The sequence below is a fragment of the Mirounga leonina genome, unplaced genomic scaffold (genome assembly GCF_011800145.1).
Source record: "Mirounga leonina isolate KUSES-001 unplaced genomic scaffold, KU_Mleo_1.0 Mir_127, whole genome shotgun sequence".
NCBI classification, from domain to species: Eukaryota; Metazoa; Chordata; class Mammalia; order Carnivora; family Phocidae; genus Mirounga; species Mirounga leonina.
In genome coordinates, this window is record NW_023270316.1 from 17,891,967 (window position 1) to 17,917,903 (window position 25,937).

A 25,937-nucleotide genomic window follows, 5' to 3' on the forward strand; every position below is an offset into this window, starting at 1 on the left:
AAATAAATAAATAAATAAATAAATAAATAAATAAATAAATAAATAAATCTATCTTTTTTAAAAATTAAGTTTAAATGACTTTAAAAAATATGTTTTATAATTTGAAAATTTCTACTATTGTCTCTCCCTCTACATGTGTATCCCTTTATTCTTATTTCACATCTAAGAAAATAGAGAAATACAATTCATCAGAAGACTATTGCTAACTCTGATTTTGGAAAACAACTGCTTCTGACAGAAACTGACATGTGAAACTATGGGATCATTGGTAGTTAAATATTCTCTATTAATAGAAAATCTTGCTTTATGGATATAGGAAGTAAAATCTTAAAAGAAATATAATTACCATCATTAGAATACAAATCTTTGATAATATCCTGAAATTAATACTCAGCCCCACCATTTATGCATGAATTTTTGTAAGGCATTAGAAATTCAAGACAGAAGAACTTTCAAACATAACTTTATTTATTTTTTTTTAAAGATTTTATTTATTTATTTGAGAGAGAGAGAATGAGAGAGAGCACATGAGAGGGGGGAGGGTCAGAGGGAGAAGCAGACTCCCTGCCGAGCAGGGAGCCCGATGCGGGACTCGATCCCGGGACTCCAGGATCAGGACCTGAGCCGAAGGCAGTCGCTTAACCAACTGAGCCACCCAGGCGCCCCTCAAACATAACTTTAAATATAAGCAGTCACTCAATCATTTTCCTGGAAATAGTCCTACGGTGGAAGATTTATTTGAAAAATTTCTCTTGATGTTATCTCCATTGTAATATTTCATGATGTTGACTATGACCCAAGAATAAAGGCCAGAGGAACATATTATTAAAACTTACAATTAAAAAGGAGTATCTTATAATAAGAAAAAATGCCTCCAATCATGTTTATAAGCCAACCTTCCAAAATGTTAAAAAATAAATACTCAAGTAGCAGATTGCCATATGTCCATAGCCTAAACCAAGTAAACATAATGTACTTCTTAATAAGAAGCTTTTGATTTTTTCCACTAATGACAAGTATGCTATTTCAAATTATGGAATGAATGTGCTCCTTTTCTTCATAACTATTATGAATGACTCGATTTAAGTCTTATATTTAACTGCTTCCTGGGCAAAAATAACCCCTAGAAGGCAGACTGAATTTTATGTGTCTTTTGACATCCCAAAAGAAAAAAAAGATGCAGACAAAAACTTCAGCCTAATACAGAACATAAGGTAAGAAATTCAAAGTTTATTCTATATTTGAGGGTGTATACTTTTCAAAGTTCATCTTCAAAGTACCAGTGTTTGATCTTAATGATTTCCCTTTTTGCTCTCTTTTAGTCATTTCTTCGAACACTATTTTTGACATAAAAGTCCTTAACTAAATGAAAGATTTTCTGCATAAAGGAAATGCATCATGGAGGAATGTGAATTTTTGAACTTCAAAGATATTTAAATATGGTTTTGAGGTGAAATAGGTTCTTTAAAAATAGAAACTGAAGACACCTAAGAGGGAAGGTCATTTGGAAATTCTTGAAGGGGACTTGGCTATCTTTGACCCTTGGCCCAGGATCAATTCTCCATCTAGAAATTCAGTCTTCCATGTTGGAACTAGCAGCTCCTTATCAGGACCATGACTGGAGAGAAGAAAATATAGACACCCTGCAAATGCAAATCCATTGAATCAGGCTTGAGCAGAACCAGGAGACAACTATCCTATTGTTCGCCTTGTCACATACTGGGAGATTAGAGAATCACCCAAGGTTTGGACCTCTTTCTTGGATCTACCTAATGACATGGCACTTTCAAGTACAAGCCTTCCTGTTTGAGACCAAAAGTGTATTTTTTTCTTTTTCTTTTTCTTTTTTTTCTGTTGGGCTGTTATCTCTTGGTCCTAATTGACAGTAAAAGCTGAAGTTGAACTAAAATGAATAAAATTAAATTGAGCTAAGAAGTCAATTTAAAACAACAGTTGACCTTTTCTAAAAGGCTTGGGGCTCTGGTAATCCACATGATTCAGATGACAGCAGCATGGGATCTGGAAGCCCTTGTGTCCAGAGGCAGGGCTGAGTCCATCAAATACAGGTTACCAGCTGTCTGGTTCCGTCGTCCACTCAATCCAAGGAAAGAAATGCTTCATCTGCCCTCCAAATCTATTTCTGCAGGTCAGAGTCTTTAAAGTCAAAATTTATTTTCCTCTGTTCTTAGCCCTAATTCCTGTTGCTTCTCTTAAAACCATTTACTTTATTCAAAGGAAGGGAAAAAACAGAAAATATCATTTGCATAACATATCTTCATACATTGTTACTACTGTTCCCTTTTCTAGGTCTCTTTCTCTCAAGGCTATTTCTTGCTTTTACTCATTTGCCTTGCTTTTACTCATTGCATTTGAGAACACTATGGTATTTGAATTTTTATATCATTTGCAATTTGGATCCTTTTTCTCCCCAATGTTAATAACCATATGGAATATTTTGTTATCAAAAAAACTTCTCTCTCTCCACTTCAATGCCCGGACAATGACGAACATTTAAGTAATGCAATACTGATTATGGAATATCACCTGTTAGCATCTGGGTTACAATGAATTATTACTATTTCTCAGCAGGATAGCTTCAATTCGTTTTTGCCTCTTTAATAGAATAGTCAATATTGTAGGGTACTTGATGGAAGATGTTTTCATAGAACACAAACCACACACTTAACTATGGGAAAAAACAACTGTATATATATTACTTTCCCTATCAAAAATTCCGTTAGTCATTAGAAAAGGAAATTTCACTCTTCAGACCTGTGTGTGTGTGTGTGTGTGTGTGTATCTCAGTTACCTTGTCTTATTTGCATCATTTTGGGTAAAGAGTAGACTATGATGATCCTAACAGAAACTAAAACAATGTTTCTAATAGAAAGTGGCCAAGATCACACAAGTAATTCTTGCCTTTTTTTTTTACCAATGATTTCACAAGTTTGATTTCTCTCATCTCCTGCCCAAAAATGATTGAGATACCCAGTGTTAAAGAGCCCTCCCCTCATGACCACAGCCAATGTAGGGCTGACCTGTTCTTTCAGGTTCCTCCTTAGAGGAACCTGTGTGAGGCTATAAATGGACCTTCACAATCACAAAGCTATAAATAGCCCATCACAGTGCTCTCTTGTTGAGCTGTCTCACAGTTCTTTTGGTGCACTGTCTCGCGTGAAGCAGCAAATTAATAAACCTAACTTTGTTTGACAATGAAAGCTTCTCAGGTGGTCTTTATCTGGTGGGTTTTATCCTAGTAAGAAGGGCTTTCAACAAAATCAATTATACCTGAGACATTTTCTAAGTAATGACCAATATTTAAAAATATGCCCTTCTCTGAGACATAGAATTTGAAAGATAATATGGAATTTGGGAACATCTTGTCCAAATCCCTTGTTTTTATATGGTAGGCAAATGAGATCCAAGATTTATTCAAGGCCCCTGGACATTAGCGATAGAACCATAATTAGAACTAATGTTACTTAATATATTGTCCAGAGTACCTCTTCCATAAAGCCTATCATTAACTGTAAAGTTCCATACATTTGTGGTCCTTTCAAAAGCACCACAGAATAAATCCTTGCTGTATATGAAAGCATATAAATGAACACTAGTTTTTAACTTGCTTCTTCAGGTATTTAGACCAATATTTAGAAATGTCCTTTCCAAAGACACTTCTCCTCTTTTTGGTGATTTTCAATTTTACCCATATACGCAAAATTTAAAATTATTTAAAATTTAAAAATATGGCATGGAGTTACTCATGCACAATATGCTGAGACTATTCTGTTATTCTTATTTGAAGTTCTATTGCCTGGCTCCAATTCTGGCTCTGCTGCATGCTAACTGAAACTATTGTGACCTTGGGCAAAGAACTCAAGTACTGGTGCCAAACCAGAAAAATATACAAAAACATGTATCACATAGAGTTTTAAGGTTAAATAAGTTAATACAAAGAAAATACCCAGAATAGACCTGGGCTCTGTCATTGAGTAACACTAAATAAATATTAACTATTGTTTTTATGATGTCAGTTAGCTACTAAGAATTATTATTGTTATTATAGGAATTTTAAATATCCATTTTATATTTGCATTTGGTAAACAACAAATGTGACCTTTTAATAATTAACAGACGTTATGTTTTTTTTTTTTTTTTTTGAGCAGTTTTACTTTCACAGCAAAACTGAGCAGGAAATAGAGATTGTGCATATGCCCCTGGCCCCCACACACAACCTCCCCCATTATTAACATCCCCCACCAGATGGGTACACATGCAATGACTGATGAACCTACATTGATTGACACATCATTATCACCCCAAATCCATAGTTTATGCCAGCGTTCACTCTTGGTATTATACATTCTATGGGTTTAGACAAATGTATAATGACACGTTTCCATCATTTTGGTATCATGCACAGTATTTTCACTGCCCTAAAAACCCTCTGTGCTCCATCAGTTTTTCCCTCCCTTCCCCTAAACCCTGATCTTTTTACTGTCTCTCTAATTTGCTTATTGCCCATCTCACAAGCTGGAATCATATAGTATGTAGCCTTTTCAGATTGGCTTCTTTTACTCAGTAATATGAATGTAATATTCCTCCATGTCTTTTCATTACTTATTAGCTCATTTCTTTTTAGCATTGAATAATATTCCATTTTCCAGATGTACCAGTTTATCCATTCACCTGCTGAAGGACATCTTGGCTCCTTCTGAGTTTTGGCTATTATTAAGAAAGCTGTTAAGAACATACATGCACAGGTTTTTATGTGGATGCAAATTTTCAATTCTTTTGAGTAACTATGAAGGAGTGGGATTCCTCGACCATAGAGTAAGAATGCATTTATTTGTGTAAGTAAACTTCACCTTTGAAATAGAACATTTTTACTGTTCTTACTATTCTTGCCATTGTTCACTGATCTTGAGCATGTTTTGCTGAACCTACATATAGGAACATCATGCGGTGATGACAAGTTATCTTCAAAGACATCGACAGCTTCTGAAATACAATAAACCCTACAAAGAGTGTGATCGTAGCCTGGATGATCTGCATGTTGAGGAAATGAAATAGTCAGTAGAAATATTCAGTAGGAAAATTCAGTTAATCTTTATCATATACATCATAACTTTCCCATTTCTTTCCATAACTTTTGTTCTTCCTACTCCCATTTTATTCTTGTATGGCTTTATATTACTATACTCCCCATGATGACTTCAAAATACTTTTCTTCACTTATTCATGTACTCATACATTAACTCAACAAAGATTTTCTGAACATCTTTACTCATGCACTATATGTAATTCCAAGGATATAAAGATGGACATGGGTACCGTTTTTAGAAACTCAGGGTCTAAGAAGAAATAAAACATAAATGAATAAACTACAGTGTAATAATATAAATATGTATAAGCGTTAAGTTAGCAGATAAAGTAGCGACCAAGTTCACTTGATGAGGTGGAGAAATCACAACAAGAAAAAAAAAATATTTGACTTTCATTTATGTCATCAACATATCATACCTCTATTACTGCATTAACAACTCTCTCCAGATGCATTTTTAACACTGCAATTACACAGAGCTCTTTCTAGAGTGCAAATTGATCAATGAACTGACTTTTGGCATAGCATATTATGGGTAAGTGATTCATTAGTTTATGCCAATCCTCAGGCTACATTGTATATTACAGCATTCTGGGATTCCATGCAGTTTTCTAATGATCCTCAGCTTTTCCAGTTATCATGTTTCTGCTCCTGCTTCCTCATCCTGTAAGGATTATTCTCCTGGCTATTTATAACCCTATTAATAACTGTTTCTTCAGCATCAGATTATATTTCAATTCCTTTGAGAAAACTTCCTATAATCCCTGAGATGGTATAAAATAGCTTTCCTTTATGCTCCCATAAGATCTGTTTTCCCACAAATAAATTCCTTCATACTGCACTGTAATTTCCTAATTACTCATCTGTATTCCCCAGGGGCAGAAATTTGCATAGTTACTAGCATAGAATGAGTTGAATGAATAAATGAGTGGATAGATGGATTGAGAGGTAAGGGGTTAACATCAAAGAAAAGACTGGTTTTATGGGCTGGGAGTATAAAGAAGAAGTAATTAGTGACTCAAATTTAATTTGGAGTTCAAAATTTGTATTAAATTAGTGTCATGCTATTCCCCTATGAGCTCCATAATGTAATTTAGATTTTGGGAAAAAAAATTAGATTCCATCAAATGTGGTTTTATCATAAAGGTGAGACTAAGTAATTTCTCTGAGAAATGCTACAATAGAAAATCTGTATTATTTTGCAAAATTGTACCAACTGTAAATAATTATATATATTACTTAATAAACATAATCATTTATATTTTTAAAATTCAGCATGAAACATTAGAATTATAAGGAAATTAGAGGAAGTCAACCATAATAAACCAAAAAGATACCCCCCAGCAACACAAACTGCGTTAATGCATCTCTTCCAAAATTGAGACATTACACATTAATCTAGAAAATTACACTCTTAAATTCAGTACTTCACACTCCAATTTAACAATTAGCACTCAAATAATTACTTTTGATTTATTAATTTTCACTCAAAATACCACATTAAGCTAATGCAAAAACTCCTCAGTCAGTTCTCTACTGTGTGAAGATATGAAATTCATATAATTCACAAATACTGATAGTTGTCAAAGAAAACTATGCTTACCAAACGTATTCTATATTTAACAGCTATGGTCTTTTGAGTGTGAACATATTTATATTCATTTTGATTTCCAGTTAATATTCTTGACTAAAATTAATGTCAATATTTTCAATTTATTAAAAAACCTGGGTTTTAATGTTAATTAAGATGTGTCTCAGAGACATGTAGATTATACTCATATCCATTCATGTAATTCAGAACACATTCATTAAATGTCGAATGTTTGGAGGCATTGTTTGTAAGGACTGTGAGGCAGTTGTTCTCAAGCTTTATTGGGAATAATTATTATTTATTATGCTTGCTAAATATAAATTTCTGGGCTCTACCCATGGAACTGTTGATTCAATATTTTGGGGTGGAATTCTATAATCTGCATTTTAAACAAGCATGGGGATAATTCTGATGGAAATTGTATACTCCATGATCAAAAATATTGCTGTGATGTATGGAAAGATACCTATTAAAAAACACTTTTGATAGGTGCTGCCTGCCTTGCCCTCAAGATCTTACAACCTATTGTAGTTAATGTGACTCATATACAAAACCATATTCTTGCGGGGGCATAGGAATGAATAAAAGCTTTGGTGCTAGTAGGTGCAGGAATTGAATCATACTTCAGAAATATGTATATCCGCAGGACATCTAGGTGGCTCAGTCAGTTGATTGAGCCACTCAGTCAGGTGGCTCAGTCAGTTGATTGACAAGATTTCAGCTCAGGTCCTGATCTCAGGGTTGCGGGATCTGGTCCTGCATGGGGCTCCGTGCTCAGTGTGGTGTCTGCTTGTCTCCCTCTGTTCCTCCCCCCCACTTGCTCTCCCTCCCTCTAAAATAAATAAGTAAATAAAATCTTTAAAAAGAAATATATATCTGCTAAATATACAAGGTGTTGAAGAAGTGCTTGACTGTATCTTAGAGAGTTAATTCAAATATTCCAAATCTAGGAAGACCTGAAATTAATAATAGTAAAAGAAAGAGACTTGGAATTTGTTTTCATGAACCAACAACATTTGGTACCTTGGAATTGCCAGTCCCATTTGCTAATTTTTATGTATGTGTGTTTTAATTGCCCCCCTGCCTCAACCTTTCCCAGCCCTATATAGTTGGCTCCATGGAAGACCCAAACCCACTAGTCCCAGAAGTCATCCTCAGGGACAGTTTTACAAGGTGGTTTCATCAACACTTAGAGCTTCAAGTCAATTCATGTTGATCAAGCACCATGCCACATTTAAACAAAGGCTCAAGGTTTCAGGGCTGATTCCCCCAGGGTATTTCTCGCCCAGAAGATATCTATTTCCTCTTACTCTCTCTTCAACATGTCCAAGCATGAATGGATTATTTCTTCTCATTTTCTACATGATTGTTTTCCTCTGGAATTTGGGAGGAAACGTAAAACAGGTGTTAGCCTACACAGTACATTGTGATGGTTTTATCCCCTTGAACACCACGGGAAGGTCTTGCTGGTTCTCAGATAATAATTATATTATCCTGATTCTAACTTTATACAATAATATACCAGCTGTATCAGACAGGGTCCAGTCCAACAATAAACGAAACAAAGCCCAGGGATTGCGCTAGCTATTTTAGAGTTAACATAACACAAGAAGCTGATATATAGATATTCAAAGATTAGTGGGACCAAAAGAAGATGTCAAAAAGAAGGCCATAGATATTAGTAACTATAAAGAGTAGCTCTCACTCTTAGGGTTGAAGGAAAGAAAGAGATAGGATATCCGGAATCGAGAGACTTGAAAGAGGAGTTTACTTCTCAGAACGGACAATGGAAATGTAAGGCTTCCCCAATCACATTCAGGCCTCTATGGGGCACTGCAATGCTGAGATCAGACTCAGTGGAAGCAAATGCTGGCACGGGTATTTTCAAGGGCTAGAACCCAGCTGCCACCGTAAGTGCTAAGTTTGTCTGGAGGCACGGGAGTGATACTCTGCTGGGGATATAACGCTGACAAGAATTGGAAAGAGGAAGGAAGTATTTTCTCCCTTCTCTCTCTCTCTTTTTTTTTTTTTTAAGATTTTATTTATTTATTTGAGAGAGAGAATGAGAGAGAGCACATGAGAGGGGGGTGGTCAGAGGGAGAAGCAGACTCCCCGCTGAGCAGGGAGCCCGATGTGGGACTTGATCCCGGGACTCCAGGATCATGACCTGAGCCGAAGGTAGTCGCTTAACCAACTGAGCCACCCAGGCGCACCCCCCTTCTCTCTTAAGATCTCCTTTTCGTATCTCCCACTGGCAGAAAAGTAACAGGATGCTGGCTGGCAAGATAATTTGGGAAACATAATTTATAGACTTCGTGTAATTTGGGAATTTAGTTGAGAGTTTAGAAAATGTAGTTTGCATCATCACAGAACAGTTTTTAGAAGGGTCGTCTGGAGTGGAGACACAACAGGTAAATGACCAGCACAACAGCCGTAACAATCTTTCTACATTTTTGAAGTCTGGGTCTTAAGAAAGACAGAACAATTGTGCACCACCACTCACTTCACTGGGATATGGTTTAATTTGGCCAAAAGCAACAGGGTATCCTCAGAAAAAATGAAATTGTCTGTCTGAAATGACAAATAATTAAAAGCTATTGTTCAAATGTTCGTAAGCTCTCAAGACTGAAATAGCCTCTTCTTAGAAGACCAATTCTCTGCCTAATGTGACTTCCTGGTGGCTTGGGGTGCCGTATCTCAGCAAAGCACCAGACTCAGTTTAAAAATATTACATTAACAGCAGGGCACAGATGGGAAAAATAGAAGCAAAGAGACCATTATGCATTATAAAAACAGTTATGTCAAGAGATGGGGAGGACCTAAGTTAAGAAAGTAGCAATGGGAATAGGAAAGAGACTGTATTTAAGAGAAATTGAGCAGGTAAAGACAATGGGCTTTTCTAACTATGGGGAGTGAAGGAAGCAGAGGAACCTTGGCCAACTCCTGAATCTGACTTGATAGGATATAAGTGGTAGTGTGTCCACCAAATATGGAAAATTAAAACACAGATTTAGGTGAAAATTTGACAAGTTTATTTTGGGGCTCCTTGACTACACAATCTAGATCTAACTGTTGCCTGAACATCACTGGAATTTGTGATACTGTTTTGACATTGGGCCTTAAATATATGGATTTTCCCTTGGAGTCCTTTGCAGTTGAGTAAATCATTATTTCTTAGAGGAAAAAAAAAAAAAACCCAGAAACCATGGCATTATATATTGTCCTACATTATAGAGATTGGTTATTATTTTGCTAGCCTCTTGTCTCATCCTCCCTCAAAAACAGTGTTTCAGGAAGATCAAACACATTATGAATACATTCTGATACCTGAAACATTTGTGCTTTTGTAAACGTTCTGTCTGGAATAAATTTTATCCCCCAGCCCATCTGACTATTTTTGATCCTCCATGGACACCAGTACAGATGTGACTTTTAGGATGTTATTCCTGGCTAAATAAATAAATAAATGTAAAATTTATTATTCTCCCTATTATGTGCTCTCTGTGCCTCATATTGTTTCATTTTTTAAATATTTTCACAGTTTAGTTTATTTCCTTACATATCTGTCTCCCTTCTAGACTTTGAGCACCTTAAGTGTATAAAGGCCACATACATATATTTAAAAAATGTACACACTCAAAAGGGCAAAGACATTTCTTGGGACTCATACTGGCAAAATATTAGGTATATAATGAGATACCTCAAATCAACCTAGTAATAAAATAGGAAAAGGGAGGGGAGGAACTTTGCAAAACAGGAATAACCAATAAACAAAAAAAGTGATGCTCTATTTCAGCAATCAGTGAAATGCACACAGCCAAGAAAGATCCCCTTAGCTTAGGTAACCTTTAGACAGGTTTCCTCCTGACTCAATGTCTCTGACCTCCCTTTTCTTAGAGCACTTACTTTAAAAAACTTGCTATTGTAAATAGACTATTGGTGACACATGCATTTGAAAAATACAGTTGCTTTACACATACATCAAAAACCTAAGTATGTCTGTATGCACATGTATTATGTCAAGGTCCACAACCAAACATAAACAAGAGCATTACCATTTCCTTAAAACTTGAAATGGTCTGGGAGATTCAGGGAAGATACCTTTGCAGCATAGCCTTTGGAAACTCCCAGATCCACACAAGAACCAGACAGAACAATTATATAACAAAGTCAAAATCATGTCATACCATCTTACAACCCAACTCATGAGTTATCCTCATGAACCTCAACACACACATGCGTGAGGACATACAAACAAGAGTCACTAAACCTAATGCCATCAGAAAGCCTACAGAAGAAAGCAGTGGGAAGCAACACAGCATGTTACAGACCTGAAAACAAAAGAAAAGAATGCAAAATAGCCAACTGTTCTGTGCTGGAAATCAATTTGAACGCAGCAGAGAATTGGGAGTAGTAGTTTTTCCCACTCTAATAATGAGAGAATATAAGGCTGACGGGGCTAGAGCCTCTGACTCGAATATCATCTGGCAAGTCTTTCTTACTATTTGGGGGTCCACAAAGAAGAGAAGTGGAATCAAGAATTAGTGGGACAAGACCAATAGAGAGTTAGGAAAGAGAAGACAGGAGTAAATGTAGGGGAAGGGACAGAGCCAGAGTATCTCAGAAAATAAATCACCATATTTTGTTTAACACTATGTGAAAACAGTAGGACTGGGAACTCAGTTAATTTAGTAAATCTATCTGAACCAAGCCTCCTTCTAAAAATTTAGAAAATTTAAATTCACATAAAAATAAGCATCAGAAAGGGATTAAGGTCAAATCCTATACAAAGTTATTATAACAAAAATAGTTACTATCTCTACAGTGAGAGCACACCAGAATGACATGTTCAGAAATCAGACCAAAAATTTAACATATCATTTTCAAAATGAGCTAAAAGACATTAGGAAAAGAATATAAGACAACAAATAACATAAAGCAGAATTTGAGAAATTCAGAGATGAGGTTAGATTTTGAAAAAAACATCATTTAAAAATAAAATCTAGGAGTGTAAGAGCAAAGAAACACCACTAGTAATACCTTAACGGAAATAGAAAGTGAAAAAAGGCAGTTATTTAAAATGAAAAATATATTTAAAAACAGATCAAAAGTATTGAGGAATGTTCTGATAAGCAAATACAATTCAACAAATGTCTAATAGGTATTCTTAAAGAAAAGAAAATCAAAACAAGGGAAGAGAACAATTACTTAAAACTATAACTCAAAATTGTCTGCTAAAAATTTTGATATTACTTATTTAAAAGGTATGTTATGTTATTGAGAATGTCAACTCAGAACTACCAACACAAAGCTATATTCTAGCAAAATTACCATGACTTAAAGAAAACAAGGCATTGGGCACTGAGAAGGTAAAAATATAATATGTGGTTTATCAAGAGTCGAAAATTAGACTGTCAGGGCGCCTGGGTGGCTCAGTTGGTTAAGCAACTGCCTTCGGCTCAGGTCATGATCCTGGAGTCCCGGGGTCGAGCCCCACATCGGGCTCCCTGCTCAGCGAGGAGCCTGCTTCTCCCTCTGACCCTCCCCCCTCTCATGTACTCTCTCTCATTCTCGCGCTCTCAAATAAATAAATAAATCTTTAAAAAAAAAAAAAGAAAATTAGACTGTCAGATATTTTCCAGCAGTGCTTTCTTCCAGAACAGTAATCAGTGCATACTGAAGAGATGCAAGGAAAGAAAATGTAATCCAACATTGTTCTATCCAGAAAAATTGACTTTCATGTAAAACGGTCACAAACTCTTATCACCAAGTGAGAATTTATGAAATACTGTATTTATAAGTCCTGCTTAAGAAATGTATTAGAGAGACTTTGACAGAATAACTAGTAGTGAGCATTACATATATAATTACTGGAAGAATAAATTAGGTGTGCATATGTAGCAGGTGACCTAATGATATCTCTATATATCAAATCTATCTATTTATCTATTTTATATTCTCGCTAAGGAACAATCTATATGACCTCTGCATTGGGTTGTTTGATACATATCAATATCTATTCTAACCATAAAATGGGGTAAGAATATGGATAAAATATGCAAAAATGTAACTGACCTTAGTAATCATAACTGGTAGGGGTAGTTTTAGTATCTTTATGATAATGTGATATATCTAATGCAGAGGAAAGCAAATGAGTAATGAGATTTTTTTTTCTTTTATCATGTGTCTTTAAGAATCCTGTCTTAAGGAGAATTACAGACCAATATCCTTGATGAACATGGATGCAAAAATTCTCACCAAAATACTAGCCAATAGGATACAACAGTACATTAAAAGGATTGTTCACCATGACCAAGTGGGATTTATCCCTGGGCTGCAAGGTTGGTTCAACATCCACAAATCAATCAACGTGATACAATACATTAAAAAAAGAAAGAACAAGAACCATATGATCCTCTCAATAGATGCAGAAAAAAACATTTGACAAAGTACAGCATCCTTTCTTGATCAAAACTCTTCAGAGTATAGGGATAGAGGGTACATACCTCAATTTCATAAAAGCCATCTATGAAAAACCTACAGCGAATATCCTTCTCAATGGGGAAAAACTGAGAGCTTTCCCCCTAAGGTCAGGAAGGCGGCAGGGATTTCCGCTATCACCACTGCTATTCAACATAGTATTAGAAGTCCTAGCCACAGCAATTAGACAACAAAAAGAAATAAAAGGCATCCAAATCGGCAAAGAAGAAGTTAAACTCTCACTCTTTGCAGATGATATGATACTTTATGTGGAAAACCCAAAAGACTCCACCCCAAAACTGCTAGAACTCATACAGGAATTCAGGAAAGTGGCAGGATATAAAATCAATGCACAGAAATCAGTGGCATTCCTATACACCAACAACAAGACAGAAGAAAGAGAAATTAAGGAGTCAATCTCATTTATAATCGCACCCAAAACCATAAGATACCTAGGAATAAATCTAACCAAAGAGGCAAAGAATCTGACTCTGAAAACTATAAAATACTCATGAAAGAAATTGAGGAAGACACAAAGAAATGGAAAAACATCCCATGCTCATGGATTGGAAGAACAAAAATTGTGAAGATGTCAATGCTACCTAGAGCCATCTACACATTCAATGCAATCCCCATCAGAATACCATCCATTTTTTTCAAAGAAATGGAACAAATAATCCTAAAACTTGTATGGAACTAGAAAAGACCCCGAATAGCCAGAGGAAAGTTGAAAAAGCAAAGCAAAGCTGGCGGCATTATAATTCCTGACTTCCAGCTCTATTACAAAGCTGTCATCATCAAGACAGTATGGTACTGGCACAAAAAAAGACACATAGATCAATGGAACAGAATAGAGAGCCCAGAAATGAACCCTCAACTCTATGGTCAACTAATCAACAAAGCAGGAAAGAATGTCCAATGGAAAAAAGACAGTCTCTTCAACAAATGGTGTTGGGAAAATTGGACAGCCACATGCAGAAGAATGCAACTGGACCATTTCCTTACACCACACACAAAAATAGAGTCCAAATGGTTGAAAGACCTAAATGTGAGACAGGAGTCCATCAAAATCCTAGAGGAGAACACAGGCAACAACCTCTTTGACCTCAGCCACAGCAACTTCTTCCTAGACACATCATCAAAGGCAAGGGAAGCAAGGGCAAAAATGAACTACTGGGACTTCATCAAGATAAAAAGCTTTTACACAGCAAAAGAAACAGTCAACAAAACCAAAAGACAACCGACAGAATGGGAGAAGATATTTGCAAATGACATATCAGATAAAGGGCTAGTATCCAAAATCTATAAAGAACTTATCAAACTCAACACCCAAAGAACAAATAATCCAATCAAGAAATGGGCAGAAGACATGAACAGACATTTTTCCAAAGAAGACATCCAAATGGCCAACAGACACATGAAAAAGTGCTCAACATCGCTCGGCATCAGGGAAATCAAAATCAAAACCTCAATGAGGGGCGTCTGGGTGGCTCAGTCGTTAAGTGTCTGCCTTCGGCTCAGGTCATGATCCCGGGGTCCTGGGATCGAGCCCCGCATTGGGCTCCCTGCTCATTGGGAAGCCTCTTTCTCCCTCTCCCACTCTCCCTGCTTGTGTTCCCTCTCTCGCTGTGTTTCTCTCTGTCAAATAAATAAATAAAATCTTAAAAAAAAAAACAAAACACCTCAATGAGATATCACCTCACACCAGTCAGAATGGCTAAAATTAACAAGTCAGGAAACGACAGATGTTGGCAGGGATGTGGAGAAAGGGGAACCCCCCCTACACTGTTGGTGGGATGCAAGCTGGTGCAGCCACTCTGGACAACAGTGTGGAGGTTCCTCAAAAAGTTGAAAATAGAGCTACCATATGATCCAGCAATTGCACTACTGGGTATTTACCTCAAAGACACAAATGTAGGGACCCAAAGGGATACGTGCACCCTGATGTTTATAGCAGCAATGTCCACAATAGCCAAACTATGGAAAGAGCCAAGATGCCCATCGACAGATGAATGGATAAAGAAGATGTGGTATATATATATACAATGGAATATTATGCAGCCATCAAAAGGAATGAGATCTTGCCATCTGCAACGACATAGATGGAACTGGAGGGTATTATGCTGAGCGAAATAAGTCAATCAGAGAAAGACATGTATCATATGACCTCACTGATATGAGGAATTCTTAATCTCAGGAAACAAACTGAGGGTTGCTGGAGTGGTGGCTGGTGGGAGGGATGGGGTGGCTGGGTGATAGACACTGGGGAGGGTATGTGCTATGGTGAGCGCTGTGAATTGTACAGGACTGTGAATCGCAGATCTGTACCTCTGAAACAAATAATATATGTTAAAAAGAAAAAAAAAGAAGAAGAAGAAGATAGCAGGAAGGGAAGAATGAAGGGGGGAAATTGGAGGGGGAGATGAACCATGAGAGATGATGGACTCTGAAATGAAAAACAAACTGAGGGTTCTAGAGGGGAGGGGGGTGGGAGGATGGGTTAGCCTGGTGATGGGTATTAAGAGGGCACGTTCTGCATGGAGCACTGGGTGTTATATGCAAACAATGAATCATGGAACACTACATCAACAACTAATGATGTAATGTATGGTGATTAACATAACAATAAAAAATTTTTAAAAAGTGACAGAAAAAAAAAAGAATCCTGTCTTACGCCTAGATTGTGGCCATAAGAATACTGTTTCTTATGAAAACAAACCAAGGATCACATAAAAATGACTGATTCCATGTCTGTGACAGATAAAGAATTAACTCCATTTGGAATATTTTCTTATGCTATACAACCATGAAACTGGCAAAGACTTTAAGGATCACATCAAAAGAACTCAAGAGCCAAATCGGAGAAGGGCCAATTGGCAAAATGTGGGACAATCTGGACTTTGATAAGGATAAGAATCACAAATGTTTTTAAAACTGATTTTAAGATATTCTCTAAAAAAAATTGGTCACCTTCTGAGAAAGACAGGGAGGTTACCAATTAAATAAAAAGAAATATTCAAGAATCTATCCTGCCTTTCCTGAAGATCATAGTCAAAATAGATAACTAGATCACTGAAGTTGACTTTTGTCCTGAGAGTCTGTCAAAGAAGATAACCTTATAGAATAGAGAAAATGATATACAAGAAATTTCAGATGAGTGAGTCAATGAGGAATTTCATATACCTATGAAAAATGCACAATTCAATGAATTATCATGGTAATAGAAATTAATATTGGAAAACATACTGTCCCACTTCCATTCTTTGGACAGATACATAGAAGTAGTGAAAATGGGGAAAAAAGTGTTTGCAAAAATGGGGAGCAATAAATAACGAACTCTTATTTATTGCCGGTAAGAATATAAATTTGACACAATCACCCTGTAAAGCAGTCTGACATTTCCTAGTAAGGCTCAACGTACGCGTGCTTTGCTTTGAGAGATTGTCATGATACTTCTAGGTATACACTGCAGAGGCTCTTATACATGTATATCCAGAGATATGTTCAAGATGGTTTAAGCAACAAAATTCACAATATCCAAACACTGAAGTCAACTCCAATACCCATAAACAATAGAATAAACAAATGAGTGTGTGTATCCATAACTAGAATACTAGACCTCGGTAAGCTAATGAGTACATCTAAACCCATCAACATGGATGAACTTCAAAAACCTAATTTTTTTTTTTAAGATTTTATTTATTTATTTGAAAGAGAGAGACATAGCGAGAGAGGGAACACAAGCAGGGGAAGTGAGAGAGGGAGAAGTAGGCTTCCTGCCTAGCAGGGAGCCCGATGTGGGGCTCGATCCCAGGACCCTGGGATCACGACCTGAGCTGAAGGCAGACACTTAACGACTGAGCCACCCACGCACACCCAAAAACCTAATATTTAAGAGAAAGGAGCATACCACATAACAAAAACTACATGATTCCATTTGTATAAAGTGCAAAACCCAGAAATATATTGTTTGTGAATGCCTATCTTGATGCTTAAAACTCTAAAAAGAGAAAAAGGCAACGATTTTTACATAATTTATGATCATGGTAAACTCTCAGAGTGGAATGTGTTCAGAGAGAGGCACACAAAGTTATGGAGATATTCTATTTTTTAGACTGGTGGAACAAATTCATTTTATTATTTTCCTTAAACTGTGCATGTGTGAGCATGTGTGTATAATTACAGATTTTTCTCTATCTCTATCTATCTCTGTATATCTACATTTATCTCTATATTATTGTTATGACTTCACCCGGTTATACGGAGTATTCCTTTCTTTTTTGCCAGTTCATGGAAACATTTAAGAAAATCTTTGTACGTATTTTACCCAACAACTTTTTTTGTTTAGGTGGGTGGGGATGGATTGGCCACTTTTGTAATGCTGTGTGGATTAGGTGATGTAATCCTCATAAGGATGTTTCCTGGAGAGTACTATCATTACCCCCATCTTAAGGAAATTTAGGCACGGAATAATTACTTGTTCAAGGTAAGTGGTAAATCACCTTGTGCAATTGTGCAATATACACTTCATTTACACTTTTATTTTTTTAACCAGTTCACTGTATTGTTAGTAAAAGTAACACTCAGGGCACCTGGGTGGCTCAGTGGGTTAAGCCCACTGCCTTCGGCTCAGGTCATCACCTCAGGGTCCTGGGATCAAGTCCCAGGAGGCTCCCTGCTCAACAGGGAGTCAGCTTCTCCCTCTCCTGCCATGCCCCCGACTTGTGCGCTTGCTCTCAAATAAATAACATCTTTAAAAAAAACTGTACACTCAAACAAAATGACCACACAGAAAAACTTGTAATCATTCCTCTTTGCCTAAAAAATGAAATACAAACTCTCTACTCTTGAATTCGGAATCCATTGTAACATTTTTAATCCACATTTTTAGACTTCCAATGTTTTTTCAAGCCATTTGAATAATGTTGTTCCTTTTAAGCATGCTTCTTATTCCCCCTCTCCTCACAACTCCCCAGTCTTTGTTCACCATGCTTGCTCTTCAGAGGATACTTTCTTCTTCCCTATTGTCAAGAGCCAAAACTAAATCATGCACCCACCCTCTGAAATGCCATTTTCTCATAAACATCACCATCAATTTCTTTTTTCAGATGGCCCTTTTCTTGTCTCCTCTATGCCATATTTTCTGATTGCCCCATTTAGATAGTCTCTCTCCTTTCTCTTAGTTCACATAAAACTTTGATTTATCTCTGCTGGAATTTAGCATGATTCAGGGGATTGTGCAAGATATTTCTTCAATGTTCATCACAAACTGGTAGAGTTAAAAGTGAAACATTTCTGCTGACATACCAGAGGCACTGGTCCAAACTGGAAGGCTTCAGACCCTGAGAAAAGATGGAAGTTGTTCTCCTTTGGTTTAGGAAGTAACCCATGGCTAAAAACAATCAAACAGACTGATACCAAAAATCACACAGAGTAAGTCTCATTATGTCTCATTGTTGTAGTCCCTAATGCCTTCGTGTATATGACGCTGCCTTGGTATGCTAATATATAAATGTAGATGGTGTTTTATAAGAGTTCATGCTACTTTAATAGAGACTTAGAGATACTAATAAATAAGGTATGTAGTAAATAAGGGCATGCATTTTTGTTCAGAAGGAACGGTCCTTAGACCAGCAGCAACAGCATCAAGTAGAAGCATATAAGTAATGCTCCACTTCAGACCTCCTGTATCATACTCAGCTTTTGAACAAGGATCCCAAGTGCTCTGTATACACAAGCGACTTTGAGAAGCTCTGGGCCCAGGTCACATGCTCTGTTGTTTATATTATAGTTAGATAGGCATTTAATCGGTCAAACCTATATGAATACTTTTGGTACTTATTTAATGGTATGGAAGTCATTAAAGAGCTGAAAGTATACTTGACTTGTTTCTACGTGATCCATGTTATCAATGAATCCTGACTGAGAATGTCGCAATTTCATAACCATTCTGTTTATCTGCAACAGAAATCTATTAAAATAGACCTGGGTAGAAATGTTACTTGTTTCTGGGTTTACTGACAGTCACATGACTTTAGGCAAGCCATGATAAAATGTATCTGGTAATATTTTCTTAAATTTTCATTCTTTACTTCCTCTATTGGTCATACAGTCATATTGAGCATTGTGCTAGTTCAAAGAGACCACAACTTCTTTTCTTTATGTCCTCTAGCATGGTACAGATTTAGTTATGAGATGTGCAGAAGAGCTGTTGATCTGGGATGCACGCTAGGAGGCTTCATAAGCTTTAATTAATAAGTCTTCCCTCATCCCCTCAGTGATTTCACATCAGCTCTGTGTCTAAGCTGAAGCAATGGAAATCATTCCACAGACATTCAAGGACGAGCCCTCGTTTCAATTCTATTATTTAATTCCATGAATGTGATGTATAACTTTTCAAGAGAATGAACGATGATTTTAGATGATTCATTAGGTATCCAGATTCCATTACACGATCTTGTTAACAAAATATCAAACAGCCAGGATGAGGCTCAATTATTTAGAAACCAAAATGAATGTGTATAATCAGAATAATATTCATAGTGATCACATCTTAATTAAAATATATTTATCTTAGATATCTATTTCATTTCTTTTTAGTATAATTTTTATCAGTAGCATAGAAACTGTAGTAGGTGACAATTTCAAAGTGTTTATAATTTTGAACATTGAACAGAAGCAAGAAGGGTTTCTTTATGACATTTTTAATGGCTTTATCATGATCCTTCAGTATTAGGCACTGTAAATGCACTTTAAAGTGTATGGTCATTATTCAAGATTATTTTAACTGTGTCACAAAGGTTTGAATCTAGATAACCTTATAAAGAGGATTTATTTTTAGCATCACTGAATCAAGTAAAACACATAAGCACCTTAATTATTTTCAGTAAATGAAAGTTTACATATAAAGTTTATATAAAGTTTACATATAAGAAATTATATGGAGGATAATATATTAAAAGGTAATTTAGCTCACTTTGCAAAGTAAACTAAATACAATTTATTTTAACTGAATTTGATGAGAATTTAATGTTAGAAAGAATGCACATACTTTTAATGTGCTTATTTGGAACTATTATTCTTTTGGAACTATATTTCAAAGATTATTTATTTGAGAGAAAGAGAGAGAGAGAAGTGGGGAGGGGCAGAGGGAATCTCAAGCAGAATATTAAGTTGGCTTCGTGCTCAGTGTGGCGCCCCATACAGGGCTCGATCCCATGACCCTGAGATCATGACCTGAGCGGAAATCATTAGTTGGACCCTTTAACTGACTGAGCCACCCAGGTGTCTCTTTTGGAACTATTAATAATGTAAATAAATACATGCTTGCATTATCTGTTTGACATAATTTATATTGGAAAGAAAAATCATCAGCAGATAATATAAAATAATTTCTACAAAATGAATAATTACATAATTTTAGTAATTCTGGAGAGAAAAATAAAGATTGCATTTTCTAAAGAAAATACCACTTGTAATTTTTTTTTTCAGTTCTCCCTGACCTCTATGCCTGAGATTTTGAAATAAAGGCGATTTATGGTGAAAATAAGTTTGAGGAAGCCAAGAATTTTCACTTGCTGTGTAATCCTGCATTATTAAATAAATCAGCAACCTTTATTCTTCAGTGGTTAACAATGTATTATTTTCACTTTACCATGCACACGGAATGCACTAGACTCTTCCAAGGTCATTGTTAGTACCATGCTGTAGATGCATTTGTTAGAAGCTGCTCTAAGGTTAATTACTAAGTGACAAGTCCAAAGCCAATATAAACTATTTACTTTTGGCTACAGAAGGTGAACCAAAATTTCGTTCCAGATCTAGTAACTTTATATTTCGATGTATTACCCTTCTGATTCCAAACTGATCTCCATTATGTTGAATACTTCCAGTATTCATAAGCTTACCTCCTGAGATAAAACACAGGGGAATATTTCATAAACTGGATGGTGCTATCAATGACTGGTACCATATCCCTACTCTTCTTACGATACAGTTAGCAGTTTGTGGAACAGGGAATCATGAGAACAGAGATGACACAAGGTTTGAGAACTGAGTCCTGGATTCTTCAAATACTTAGAATTTGGGTTGATGATGAAAACCCATAAATGAGAAGAGGAAGAGTAGCTCATGTAATAAGAAACCTAATGGCTAACAGTCCTTCTGAAGGAGCCCACACAATGACCCTTCTACAGAGGCATGCTGAGAGCACCACTAAGACAAAAGTCATCTGAACACACATTTAATGATCTTTGTTGTCACTTACAGTTACTCAGCTAAAATAAAATTATTTTTAAAACTGCTAACCACACTATATAACATTATATGAGCCATAATGAATATGACAATAGAAATTATCTCGAACAACTGGAAGACTGAAAATCACCCTACTCTTCTTGAATGTATTGTATCTGAATCAACTTGTGGTCAAATTCATTTTGCCTGAGTTATCGGTGTAAACCACTATATCAAAATGAATTTGGTCACAGGTCACATATTCTTTGTTTTTTTAAAATGAAACTGAAATTATATTATCACATGAGAATTGCAAGCAATGCTACTATCCTAAAACTATACAGGAAATGGTTTTGCGACAACCTGTTTTTTAGTGGCATTCTGGGTTGTTTTTCATTTGAAACTATCAGAATTGGAGGATATTAGAATAGTCAAGTAGTTGAAAAGTATTGATGATAGTGTCCACAGGTCTGCTCTGCCTGGTTACAAGAACAGAACTTGGGGCGCCTGGGTGGCTCAGTTGGTCAAGCAACTGCCTTCGGCTCAGGTCATGATCCTGGAGTCCCGGGATCGAGTCCCGCATCAGGCTCCCTGCTCAGCAGGGAGTCTGCTTCTCCCTCTGACCCTCCCCCCTCTCATGTGCTCTCTCTCATTCTCTCTCTCTCAAATAAATAAAATCTTTAAAAAAAAAAAAAAAAAGAACAGAACTTGTTTTTTTCCACTGGTGTTTAGAACCCGCATCAATGAGTGACTTTGAAAGGAGAGTGAATGTCAGAGGTGAGACAAAATGAAGGTTCAAAGCCATTTAGATCCTGTAATTCCAGGTTACTAGTGAAATAACTACTCCTACACAAATAAGCCAAATTCAATACGATAAAAAAATACAGAGTAAGTTTCTAGAAGTTTGGGAGTTTTAAATCATCTTACTGAAATAGGAAAATGTTTTCAGTTTCCTAAGAGTAAACATTGCTCAGTATAGACAGCTGCTTTTTATAAGAAACATGCCAGCTCTCATTTGATAACTGATAGCCATCAGGTAGTTTTAAAAGCTAAACATTTGTTAAATTATTTGATACCATCGGTGATGAAAACAAAATCATACCTAAAAAGTATATAAATATTTTGATGGTAAAACTTTACACTTTAGGGGCACCTGGGTGGCTTAGTCGTTAAGCGTCTGCCTTCGGCTCGGGTCATGATCCCAGGGTCCTGGGATGGAGCCCTACATCGGGCTCCCTGCTCAGCGGGAAGCCTGCTTCTCCCTCTCCCACTCCCCCTGCTTGTGTTCCCTCTCTCGCTATGTCTCTGTCAAATAAATAAATAAAATCTTTAAAAAAAAAAAACAACTTTGCACTTTAAAGTGTATCGATCCCTCTGTTATCTGAAATAAACATGAACAAAAGCAGACAAAACATCAGGTCAGGTGATAATTAGCAAAATATTCATCAACTTTGAAAATTTTCATAAATGGAGCAAAATCTAATTTGCAGAACACAATATTAGTATTATTTCATGTAATCGTATATATATGGCTATAAATACATACATACACGTATGTGTAACTATTTTTAATGAGACATTTTTGAGGTGACAAATGAACTGTATTCTAGTTACGTCTTTGTTTTTTTTTTTTATAAAGAATAACATCAGTGTACAGAAGAAATAGTAGTGCATTTCAAGTTCTTTACACAAACAACACCAGGTAAACTTGCTAGAGCACATGAGTTTTAAGTCATTAAGACCATCCAAAACTATGTCTTAGCTTGCTTTAGCAATATATCAAACGAGCCAAACACACAGAAAGTATAGTGCTTTATAAAAACAGAAATGTGACCTATGCTTTGCTACTTTCTCTGTCCCTGTTTATTTCAGCCTACTATCCACAGTGGTTTCCTAACCACTTATTAAAAATTGAAAGGTAACAGCTATAAACTCTGAGAAACATGAGAAGCCACCCACTTACAGCAGGTGTAGGTTTTTTTAAATGTTTGCCTGGAATTGCTGAAAACCATCTAAATCTTAAATCTCTCCAATTCTGATGGATAGTTCCTGTACCACACCTGTCCATATCAGTAATAATTGAAAACAGGATTCTGAAGTAAAAATGCATTCTTGCCACCTTGACAAGTATGGTTTTGTGAGAAAATTATTAGTAGTTAAATATCCTCTACTGTCTCTACTTCTCTTGTGAAATAAAACAAGAGTTATCTATTAATACATAATGAGTTCTTGAGCTTATAAATAAATACAAGAGTGAAAAAATCCCTATAAAAATGCTAATTCTACACTTACACACACACATAATTTATAGATGAAATTTCAACCTAAACTATTTTTATATCAATGTTTATTCCTTAAAACCCTAATATTCAAATGGCAATGAAATTATGATACATATAAATACTCAAGATAAAATGAAAATGAAAGATTAACTAATACTAACCTAATAGATAAGTATCATAATTCCAAAATACAATGGAGGACATTTCAACTCTTAGTAAGAATAATTTTTTTTTCTAGAAAACCATTTTATTTGCATTTTCTACTTCTTCCCTTTTTATTGTTTTGGCCTAAACAGCAAAATATAGAAAACAGAAGAATCAATCTGATCAACTGTATTAATACCAATAATAAAACACATATCCTTACCTGCTCCTACACAAGTAGAAGATACTTAATTTTCACTAGGAAATTGCATTAATACATCAAGAAATTTTTGCGACCTTTTGTTCAATTGCTGCTCCAGTGTATTAAACCCCATCCATTTACTTTCTCTTTGTGTCTAACAGGAAAACATATTTCTTTATATTAATTGCCCTTTGGATTTTGCACCTCTGTGGCTTTCATTCCTTTAAACACAAAACAAGATCCTAGAAAGAATGGGGTATTGATGCTTGAAGCATGTGTAGTGTTCTAAATTTACTACAAGAAGTGAAAAGTAAATGAATTCTTCTCCCACCAAAGTCATGAAAGGAAATGTCTAACAGTTCCAAAGCAGCCCTTTGTGATCTAGAGGGAGACTATCCGACCAGCCTCCAGATAGGGCTGCACACGTCCAGAAAATTACTTTATAAAGTAATCACCTTTGGGTATGACCTCAGAAAAATGAAGAGCTGAAAGTTAGCTGCCCTGGGTACAACTTGCACACTGCTTTCTCAGTTGATAGCTTTGTTTGTCTTGCCCATGTGAACATCTGCATGTGCGTAACAAGGAAGAGACAATATTCCTCATTTTGTAAAGTGAAGAAAAGAAAACGAAATTCATCTGGTGATTTGTTGTTGTTATCATTTGGAAGTTCCATCTTGTGTGGTGGTGACCAGTCCAGCAATACTGGAAATGGTTTTCAAACCCATACAATCAAAATGAGGCGAATAATTAGTGAGAGTTTTTGGGAAGAATGAATTCATAAGAGTTAAATCCAAGTAGTTTTTCATTATAAATAACCCCATATTTAACCAATTTTTTTGTAATTCAACTATGATGAAAACCTAGTAAGATATCTCCTACAGAATGGCACAATATAATGAAGTTGCTGAATTTGATTATTTAGTAGAGTTTACCCATCCTGATTTCACATTATTTACCAATATACATCTAATAGCCACCCTGCTAGTTATTTCAAGCCCTGAGGATTATCCGACTTTAGAACCTTTAATTCTCAGAACTGGTCATTCACAAATCTTTCACAGAAAAAAAAAAAAAAGTCATTTCCATTGAAAGCAATTAGTTAAAAATAAACAACACCCCCAAGAATACATGTCCTGAATAACTGAAAATGGGTCCGTTGTCCTTTCCAATTCCTTTTGCATGCTTCTGAACTCACTGCCCTTATTCCTTTGCATTCATAGTAATAATTATCCTCAATTATACTTCAAAATTCATTCTTTAGAATTGGTGTTGGAATCATACACTTACAGTCTGTGATTTTTAGTGTCCTCTTGACTTCTCCACTTCCTGATCCACCACAACCATCTTCATCATCACAGTCCCCGCTGACCTGTTCAACCATGCCACCGCCACTGCCCATCTGGAGCTCCCACTTGTTGGGTTTGGGTGACCTACCCTGTAACAACTAAATATGGATACCAAAAACATTTATTAATAGCAAACTCAAATCACCTGAGGAAGCTATTCAGAAACATCTGTAGAAATTAGAATTATTTTCTTATGTGGATCTACTATCTTGGTGAGAACACCTGACCAAATCAAGTCTGTAATAAAAATTAAAACTACCAAAATAAGAGTAAGTAACGGTCAAAGTCTTACAGCTACGCAGATCTACAGTCTGCATATAAACTCAGTGATCAAGCTTGGGTTGAGGCTTTGGAAAGCAAATAAGCCAGGCCTTCTTGCTCATGGATAGTTTGGCTGGAGATTCCTTTCGTTCTCAATTAACATGTTTAAGCACGGTAAATCAAATTTCAATACAACACAGTACTACTGTGCTGTGCTGTAAGCCAACAATCCAAAACTTCTCAGAACAGAGTAATATTCTTCAAGAAACATTTCCGCTAAAAGAATGAAGAA

The 25,937-nt window shown here is 36.0% G+C and overlaps 1 protein-coding gene across 1 annotated transcript in view; it reads right to left on the reverse strand.

Annotated features, from left to right (window-relative positions):
* Positions 1-25,461, reverse strand: part of LOC118009305 (glypican-5-like) — a 693,283-nt gene extending 667,822 nt beyond the window's left edge. Inside the window, exon 1 of the mRNA XM_035003193.1 lies at positions 25,326-25,461. Within this exon, the coding sequence (XP_034859084.1) occupies positions 25,326-25,437 (112 nt within the window). The 5' untranslated portion in view covers positions 25,438-25,461. The remainder of the gene's footprint in view (positions 1-25,325) is intronic.
* Between the last annotated feature and the right edge of the window lie 476 nt (positions 25,462-25,937).